Source organism: Gadus morhua, chromosome 9, assembly GCF_902167405.1.
Source record: "Gadus morhua chromosome 9, gadMor3.0, whole genome shotgun sequence".
Classification (NCBI taxonomy): Eukaryota; Metazoa; Chordata; class Actinopteri; order Gadiformes; family Gadidae; genus Gadus; species Gadus morhua.
This window is the reverse complement of record NC_044056.1, coordinates 6,458,540-6,468,539: the sequence shown is the minus strand read 5'-3', so window position 1 is coordinate 6,468,539 and position 10,000 is coordinate 6,458,540. Positions and strand designations below refer to the sequence as shown.

Sequence of the window (10,000 nt, the reverse complement as noted above, 5' to 3'; positions counted from 1 at the left end):
ACATTCCTGTTCAGAACTTGGCTTGGCTCTGGTACGCTCCATACCATATGTGGAGGTCCCAGGATGCTCAAATGCAGAGTTGAAGGCCCTTGGGTTCAGCCAGACCCAAAGGGCCTTCTCTCCCTGTCTCTTTGCCTCTCTCTCTCTTTCTCTCTCTCTCTCTCTCTTTCCCACTCTCTCCAGCTTGCTCTCTCTCTCTCTCTCTCTCTCTCTCTCTCTCTCTCTCTCTCTCTCTCTCTCTCTCTCTCTCTCTCTCTCTCTCTCTCTCTCTCTCTCTCTCTCTTTCTCTCTCGCTCATTAGCGGGACAAGCACACCATATGCGTTGCCAAAGTAATACATAAATCAATTTACAATGAATGAATCTCTCTCTGTCTGTTTTTCTCTCTCTTTCTGTTCTCCTTTCTATGCTGCATACAGTAAATAGTTTGTGTGTGTGTGTGTGTGTGTGTTTGAGTATGTGTTTGTTTGTGTGTGTGTGTGTGTGTGTGTGTGTGTGTGTGTGTGTGTGTGTGTGTGTGTGTGTGTGTGTGTGTGTGTGTGTGTGTGTGTGTGTGTGTGTGTGTGTGTGTGTGTTCGTGTATGAGAGACAGCACGTGATGAAGACACAACACTTGTGTTGTTGTTGCTGGGCTAGACTGGTTGTCAGTGTACAAACCATGACTGCTTATTTAGAACTGGCCTAAAGGAATGCCTTTCTGCCCAAGACAGACATGTCTAGCATTCTAACAAATCAACACATACACACTAACACACACACACACACACACACACACACACACACACACACACACACACACACACACACACACACACACACACACACACACACACACACACACACACACACACACACACACACACACAAACAGAGCCGACGCACACACACTGCACAGGCACACACACCCACAAAGCACACATACAAACAAAGGTGTACACGCATTTCATGACCTGTACATATACTGGGTTAAAAACACACTCATGCACACATACACACACACACACACACACACACACACTCTCTCTCTCTCTCTCTCTCTCTCTCTCTCCCTCTCCCTCTTGTCATCGCATGCACATATTAAAAACACACTCATGCATGTCCCAGGCATATTAAAAGCCCCTCCGTGGGGTCTGCCCCTCCGTCTTCTAACGACCATGTCTGTCTCCCCAACAGGAAGTCCTTTGAGTTTGAGGACCTGCTCCAGCTCTCTTCAGAAGGCTGCAGGGCCGACTGGTACGGCCAGTCCAGACTGGGCCTCAACCGCACTTTATCAGAGGAGAATGTCTACGAGGACATCCTAGGTATAGCTGAACCCTTTGACCCGTTTTCAAATGTGCTGGGAAATGCCTTCAAACGTTCTCCTTTTATCCAAAGGAACTATCAATGCATTGCATGTGTGACGTATGCATGATGACGTATTATTTAGCGTATGCTTTTATCCAAAGGGTACTTGCAGGGAATTAGTTTTACAATAAGAAATATTTCATTAAGGAAGGGGTTGTGTTTAGTCTTGTAGGCATTGGGGTTCAGACCTAGAACCCCTTAAAGAGGGAATCAAGCACCCTGACTCATAGACTTGGCTCCCCTATTCGCCAAACAATCATATTTTAATAACATTGTCAAAATACCTACCTGAGCATTTTTAACCACGCATCTTTACCATTTAAGGATATTATGTACCACGTTTTTCTTTTAATACTTTTATATCTATGCCTTTAATGCCGTGCGTCACTCAGTTCACCCTGATCGCCAACTCAGGTAACCGCGAGGTCGCGCCGGCCTCATCTCACTCACTATTTATTGTTCTTACTTATTATGTTAAAGTCATGCCGGCCCATCTCTCTCAACATGACCTCCAACCCCACCCTTATTGTGTGTGCTGTTATGGCTACCCCTGCACAGCTCCAGGCTGCCCCCCCACCTTACACATCCTGTAATATCTGCACTGTGTGCGGCCCCCCCCCCCCCCCCCCTTCTGAGCCTGGAGCAGATGAGTCGCTTTCACTTTTACCGCGGGCAGCATCTCCCTTGTCTGTTTTTTCTAATCTTTTTTTTTTCCACCAAGCTGACTCCTAAATATCGAGCGTGACAATAGGAGCGTATGCCAAAAACGACAAAAAGATATTATACTTCATTATGTCTGCGACGCAGACAAAATGAAATATAATATCTTAGCCTCGTTTTTTCATACGCTCCTATTGTCCTTTGCCGGCCGTAATATATGGTGTCGTAACCTCCGCAATCCTGTCGCTCGTAATACACACACGACAGTCTGGAGACGCTTTAACAAGTCTCACAGGGGCCACAAAACTCCAAGAGGCTTGAGGTCTAGAAGCATATTGAGTTAATAGCAAAACAACAACAACAACAACAACAACAATGACAACAACGTCAACAACGACAATGAAAGCAACAACAACCAAAACAACAACAACAACAACAACAACAACAACAACACCAACAACCACAACAACAACAACAACAACAACAACAGGGCCGTGAAAGAGCAGTGGCATCGGAGGCAGACACAGCCCAGAGTTTGGTTAATGACAGAGTGTACGCGACGGACAGTAGTGGACGATGGGTGTGCTGACAGATGCTTGGCTGGGTCTTAAGGAGCACATGATGTGTCAGATCCCATCCACTCCCACCCCGGGAGAGAGAGACAATCATCACATTCAGGGTGTTTTTTCGGCTCTAGGGTGGAAAGGAGGGAATTTGTTTCCCCCGGAGGACACGTATTTGACACGTGGGATGAGAGCGCTTGTGTGTGTGTGTGTGTGTGTGTGTGTGTGTGTGTGTGTGTGTGTGTGTGTGTGTGTGTGTGTGTGTGTGTGTGTGTGTGTGTGTGTGTGTTTTCGCCACTTAAACCTGTCAACGGGTTGGTTAAGCACAGAAGGCTCAAGTGCACACCCCCGCCCCCCGACGGATGGTGATGAGGTTGTCACTTTGCAGTTTGATCCTCTTGTTTTTCCTCTGTGGAGGAGAGAGGCAGGAGGAGAACGATATGTCCTGGTCTCCCGGCCGGTGCGTACTCCCACAGGCCACATCTGGCGGATGGCTTGATGGCTGCACGAGGAGAGCGGGAGAGAGACATGCGGAACGGAGATGTTGGATAAGCTGGGGAAAAACAAAGACAGGGAGAGAGAGAGAGAGAGAGAAAGAGAGAGAGAGAGAGAGAGAGAGAGAGAGAGAGAGAGAGAGAGAGAGAGAGAGAGAGAGAGAGAGAGAGAGAGAGTGAAAAGTATCAAGAATCTGACAGAAGAGAGGTTGAGCAAGAGAAAGAGAGAGAGAGAGAGAGAGAGAGAGAGAGAGAGAGAGAGAGAGAGAGAGAGAGAGAGAGAGAGAGAGCGGGCCCTCCATCACATTCTATCTTCCCAGTAAATATGATCGGTAGGGGTCGAGGATTTGTTTTTTTGCCTTAGGCAATGTGTAACACCTCAGCCGGGGGAATACGATAATATTTAACCTCTGGCCGTTCTCTGGAGGTATGAGCACATGGCTGGAGCTCCTTACCCCAAGGACTGTTTCCTCACTGAGAGCATGAGGTCACATAACAGTGTAGTGTAGCCCGACTCCCAGCCCAAAGGCACAGTGTTTGATCCCCCACTGGCCTTAGTCATTTAGGGGGTTTACAGACCCACATCCGTGCGTACCCTCCTTGCGTCCACCACATGGGTCTGACGTGCGCCTCCCAAAAAATCGTAACCTTGCGTCGAGGCGACGCAGCAGCAAGGGCTGTGATTGGTCCGCCCACCAAAACCTGACGCAGAACCAAAACAGGTTCACGACGGCGTTGAAGCGTCTGCGGAGTCCTTCCGTTGCGTCGACATGGAACCATAATCAGCCCTTTATAACGACCCGTATCAGAATCCACTGTGAGACGCTCTGGATAAAAGCGTCTGCTGAATAAGTACACAGTGGGCAGCACAGAAGTGCGTCAGACGCCGTGAGTGACGTGCCAGTGTCCCCTCCCTGCAGATCCTCCCTTCAAGGAGAACCCCTATGAAGACATCGATCTGGAGAGCAGCTGCCCTTCAAGCAAGTGTGCCTCCCCGGCTCCGTCGTCCCCGCCCCCTGACACGCCCACTAAAGCACGAGGCAGACTCCAGGACGCGCCCTCTAAGGTACGAGGTAGACCCCATGACACGCCCACTAAGGTACGAGGTAGACCCCATGACACGCCCACTAAGGTACGAGGTAGACCCCATGACACGCCCACTAAGGTACGAGGTAGACCCCATGACACGCCCCCTAAGGTACGAGGTAGACTCCATGACACGCCCACTAAGGTACGAGGTAGACTCCATGACACGCCCACTAAGGTATGAGGTAGACTCCATGACACGCCCACTAAGGTACGAGGTAGACTCCATGACACGCCCACTAAGGTACGAGGCAGACCCCATGACACGCCCACCGAGGTACGAGGTAGACTCCATGACACGCCCACTAAGGTACGAGGCAGACCCCATGACACGCCCACTAAGGTACGAGGTAGACTCCATGACACGCCTACTAAGGTACGAAGTAGACCCCATGACACGCCCACTGAGGTACGAGGTAGACTCAATGACATGCACACGTCAAAAATGTAAAGAACGCCGGTCATTATTGGGGAAATAAGCCCCAACAGGGCGAACAGGACTGTCTTGCTACGCTCTGAAGGGGCTTATTTTCGATAATGACCGGCGACGTTCTATACATTATCCCGCTTATTACACGGCTACTTGCCAAAACGAAAAAATAACCTCACACGGTGTGTCTTTTTACAAACTATTCATAGTGTTGATCACCAGAGAAATACTCTGCCAAAGACTTGACATCGCTTAGCAACCGAATACGCTGGGGTTGTTAAGTTACTGCAACACTTGCGGAGTGATGCCAAAGACGTGAATCAGAGGCAAAAAAATCCACTTTCCTTGACTGCGGTCATTATATGCTAAGCAACGGTCAATCATAAAAAAATTCACCCCCGGATGTCGGGAAGGCCCCTGCAAGTGAATGGAGCGTTCCACAGAATTGAGAACAGCCGTGTAATAACAATGAAATAAAGTAGAGAATTAAGAACCAAATATATAAATGTATCATTTTGTTCAGGGGAAAGAGAATACAAGCTTGGATGAGCATAACATTTTTCTATGTAACATTTTAAACAAAACTTGAAATTCATAACTTTACTGAAAATATCGTTGGAGGGTACCTAAACACACGGTCAAGGTTAACCATCCTGTCGAGTTCTGGCCAAATCGGACCGATTTCTTACTTTCATCAATCATAAATTTGGTGTTTTACATTTTATTGTCTCATGGCCTTATGATATCCTCCACACTAGGCATTTGAACTTATACAATTACTGATCACAGCTTTCATTGAATTTTGAGTTTGAAAGTTTAGTCAACTTTGTTACACCTGTGGTGTTCCCGGTCAAAAATGACCCCCATAAGAAAGTAATGGGTGACCCTAGATTGTGTTCATCCATCAGATAGTACACAACCACAAATCCACCACCACCAGCACACGCACACACAATTTCTGTGTTTATTCTTTGTATATCCCCTGCAGTTATTCATTTAAACCAGTAGTCTGAGACATTCTTTACAGCTTTAAAGGGAGTTAAATAAAATGTGGTAATGATCAATGTTTTATGTGTTAAAGTAAGAGCAGTTAAAACAGGCTGGTCAAATTTCACCAGGAGCACCAAAGAACGGGGGAGAAACGAACGCGACACAAAGGTTAAACCAACAGCAAAGCTCAAGTCAAACTGAATGGGAGAAGGCGGTACCAGGGTTCTGTCTTCCCATTCCTCCTCCAGGTCCCCTCCAAGCCAGGCTTCTTCAGACAGACCTCGGAGCGTCGCAGCCTCAAGCTCCTGGAACTCCGCAAGGGCGTGCGTGACGGACGAGACGCGGGCCCGGGCTCTCCCTTCCGCATCAGCCCCCCCTCCAGCCCCAGCAGCCCCGACGACACCCCGTGCCTCTCCGGAGACCCCCACAACCGCAGACGGAGGAAGATACCCAAGGTAGCGGGGTTCGAGGATATTGGATGGGGAACGTGTACAAATGGGATGGTGTACAAAACACACAATCCGCCTTATTTTAAGGGACTTATGGGTCCGTCTCTGGAACGGACAGGGGTGATTAGGAATGTCTGCACATAGAAAACATTGAAGTAACCTTTTTTATTTGTTTCCTGTTTCTAGAGTTTAGAGTTTTCATTCGCGGTGTATTAAGTTCCCAGCGTTGGTTTCTCTGCTGCTTCCTACAGATGGTGGTGAGGATAAATACAATCTTTGAGGCACGGCGAGGAAAGAAACGCATGAAGAAGGTGTCACAGTCCACAGAGTCCAGCTCCGGAAGAGGTAAGGCCTTCTGGTTAGACTAGTCCACGGTGGTTAGACCAGTCAACGGTCACCACAGCCCCCAGCTTCCTCCTTCATGGCGGTCTCTCTGATACGTTTATTTGTTTCGTTTTTTTGGGGTTTTGGTTTGGCGGAATAGTTCATTTACAAACTATGGATGCATGCCAACAAAATTCATCTCTACGTTTAATACCTAGCATTATTTGCCCCACCATCTGCACCAAGTTTAGAGTTTTCCGGGTGACATGGCTGGCATTTCATGCAATACTAAATGCATGCAATGAATACCTTGCACCCTTCGGTCGTCTGATTTGCTGTGGCCTGTTTTGGTCTTCATTTTTTTAACTCTTTGTTTTCTCACGCACTGACAGACGAGAACAGCGAGTCGGAAAGCGACACGGAGGAGAAACTAAAAGGTGAGGTGTCTCAGATCACTTGCATCATCGATTGCTTTTAAAGGTACAATATGTAATAAATGCACTGTACTCAAGTACTCATAAAATGACCATGATGTTCGATATTTTCTATATAGTTTTCTTTAACAACAAAAAATGTATAGCCTTATGTTGAAACACTTTTCTTACCTGCACATTATGAAAAACAAGTGAGAGATTTTCAGTTGAATATCCAACTGAAAGCCTAAATTTAGGCCCAGTCCACACGAAGCCGATTTCATGGCGAAACCGCAAAGGTCTTGTACGGTTCGGCCTTCCGTCCACACGAAGCCGGTGAATCCGCTGACCGAAACCGTATACTTCTGAAACCACCCTCGGAGGTGGTTTCAAATCTACCCGGTTTCGTTTTGGATTCGTGTGGACGCCTGAAACCGACTGAAACCGTAAACCATGACGTCATCGCCCCACCCCTCGACCCTCTAGCCAATGACTGTTAAGCCCGCGGAGTCACAGAACTCACGACAAAAAAGATGATGGCGGACTACAGGCTTGTAATCGTTCTGCAGCAGATCATGTCCCTTGTTGGGTTGCTAAGCCATTATTTATTGAGACTGTTGACTGACTGTTTGTTTGTGTTGTTAGTGGTTCGGGGGGCAGCCTTTATGCGCATGCTCGCCTCTTCTTATTATTTAATTTTCTTCTGGATTTCTGTAGCAGAAGCAGCGCCCCTTATGGGCCTGGCATGTGTACTACAGCGTTTCTACAGATCTACCCGGTTTCGCTTGACTCCGTCTTTACGGAGAAACTCCGAAACCGGATAGATCGAAACCGGAACTGTTTCGCCCGTTTCGGCTTTGTGTGGACGGGGCCTTAAACTTACCGCTCTTTGAGCAGGGAGGTCTACATGTAAGGATGATAATAACATCAAACATTTCCCTCTCTTTTTGGTGACCTCAGCCCACAGCCAGCGGCTGGTGTCGGTCCAGTCCATGCTGAGGCAGACGGGCCGGTACCGAACCCTGGAGCGTGACCTCATGGACCTGCAGGAGAGGAAGCTCTTTGAGTACTTCATCGTGGTGGCCCTCCACAAGACCAAGGCCGGGGTCCCCTACCTCCCGGAGGTCACTCAGCAGTTCCCCCTCAAGGTGAGACCGCACTGGGCAGGGTGGTACCCAGCACCTTTAGACTCCCAGATGAAAGATACTGGGTTCGATCCCCCCCTTGTCCGCACCCTGATCTATAGGCAACCTTGAGCAAGTTGTCCTAACCGCATAAGCACGTATGGGGTACCCTCTAACCCCTAACCCCGTAAGCAGTTATGGGGGTACCCTCTGGCCCCAAACCCCGTAAGCAGGTTTGGTGGTACCCTCTAACCCCTAACCCTGTAAGCAGGTATGGGGGTACCCTCTAACCCCTAACCCTGTAAGCAGGTATGGGGGTACCCTCTAGCACCTAACCCCGTACGCAGGTATGGGGGTACTCTCTAGCCCCTAGCCCCGTACGCAGGTATGGGGGTACTCTCTAGCCCCTAACCCCATAAGCAGGTATGGGGGTACCCTCTGGCCCCCAACCCCATAAGCAGGTATGGGGGTACCCTCTAGCCCCTAACCCCATAAGCAGGTATGGGGGTACCCTCTAGCCCCTAACCCCATAAGCAGGTATGGGGGTACCCTCTAACCCCTAACCCCATAAGCAGGTATGGGGGTACCCTCTAGCACCTAACTCCGTAAGCAGGTATGGGGGTACCCTCTAACCCCTAACTCCGTAAGCAGGTATGGGGGTACCCTCTAGCCCCTAACTCCGTAAGCAGGTATGGGGGTACCCTCTAGCCCCTAACTCCGTAAGCAGGTATGGGGGTACCCTCTAACCCCTAACCCCGTAAGCAGGTATGGGGTTTAGGGCATCTTGCTCAAGGTTGACTTGTAATGACATTTATCAACCACAACTACTAACTTTAATAACTACAGCAAAATTGTTAAAATAATGAATATTAATGTAAAATATATTGTCCGGCAAAGTCCAACTCGTTGCCTTGTTTGCCATTCAGCTGGAGCGGAGCTTCAAGTTCATGCGTGAGACGGAGGATCAGTTGAAGGTCATCCCTCAGTTCTGTTTCCCAGACGCGAAAGACTGGGCGCCCATCGAGAGCTTCCCAAGGTCAGCAGCCCAATGTTTGAAGCCAAGGGATAGTTTTGTAAACTAGTAGAAACTACCAGTAGCTAGATGTCAAGAGACACAGGTTTAATCACGGGCTGCACACCAATTACCTTGTTAAACTACTGCATAACTGCACGGACTTTGTTTAAATATATGGGAATGAATGATTACATGGTAGGCACACAGCGGATTTAGCACCTTACACCTGGTTTTGCTATGACAACGTCCACAACGTATGGTGTTTCAAACGGTCGCTATGATCCGCCGCTAGGCGCTAACTAGCTACAGCTATTACAGTATCACAGCCTGTTTCTGAGAAGTGATGCTGTGTTTCTCGAGAGTGGCAGGTAATAATTACCTCGTGGTAAATGTTTGATGAGCCGACGGCGGCCAAAGGAATGTTGTTGGCATACGCTAAGCTAGCCCCCCCCCCTAACATACACCTGCGGGGCCAGGTAGGTCTCGCTCAGTCACACAGGGGTTGGTCACGGTCAGTGAGTACCTGTCAGCCCTGAACTAAAGCAGCCTTTGTCTGGGCGTATTAGCTGAGGGAGCCTGCCCCTAGGGTTATTCTTTTTCAAGTGTGAAGTGCGGTCACAGTTCAGAACAATACTAAGCCAGCAGGATTTCACAAGCTTGTGAAATCTAGCCGCGCGCGTTACATTTTGTGTTTACAGGTAAACAGCCCACACCACAGTTTAGATTATGAGATTGGAATTAAAATATACATGTCTACAGCCTTTCCTTATTTGTCTATTTTTAATCCTTCAGCGAAACATTCTCGTTTGTTCTGACTGGCGAGGACGGAAGCAGGCGGTTCGGGTACTGTCGCCGTTTACTGGTAGGCAAACAAGATGGCCGACTCCTTTGTCCAATATGTAACAATACACCTCTGAAATTGTTTCTTATCTATTTCTCTTTGTTGGTGTCGCCTGTAAGGTTTCAGTGTATTTCAATGAATTTCACTTTGTAAATAAACCTTCTTTGTTTATTACACCACTTATTCCAGGGCAATTGACAAAAGACGTCCTTGAAATTTCCGGCATGCTAACCTTGGAGTATTTATATATATTTTAGGATGTGTGCAG

At 48.2% G+C, this 10,000-nt stretch overlaps 1 protein-coding gene across 1 annotated transcript in view; it reads left to right on the top strand.

Moving 5' to 3' along the window:
- si:dkey-82f1.1 (DENN domain-containing protein 2A) overlaps positions 1-10,000 on the top strand; it is a 40,942-nt gene that overhangs the window by 24,887 nt on the left and 6,055 nt on the right. Inside the window, exons 5-12 of the mRNA XM_030365933.1 lie at positions 1,173-1,300; positions 3,981-4,126; positions 5,815-6,021; positions 6,267-6,360; positions 6,732-6,776; positions 7,713-7,900; positions 8,803-8,912; positions 9,684-9,753. Of these exons, the coding sequence (XP_030221793.1) occupies positions 1,173-1,300; positions 3,981-4,126; positions 5,815-6,021; positions 6,267-6,360; positions 6,732-6,776; positions 7,713-7,900; positions 8,803-8,912; positions 9,684-9,753 (988 nt within the window). The remainder of the gene's footprint in view (positions 1-1,172; positions 1,301-3,980; positions 4,127-5,814; positions 6,022-6,266; positions 6,361-6,731; positions 6,777-7,712; positions 7,901-8,802; positions 8,913-9,683; positions 9,754-10,000) is intronic.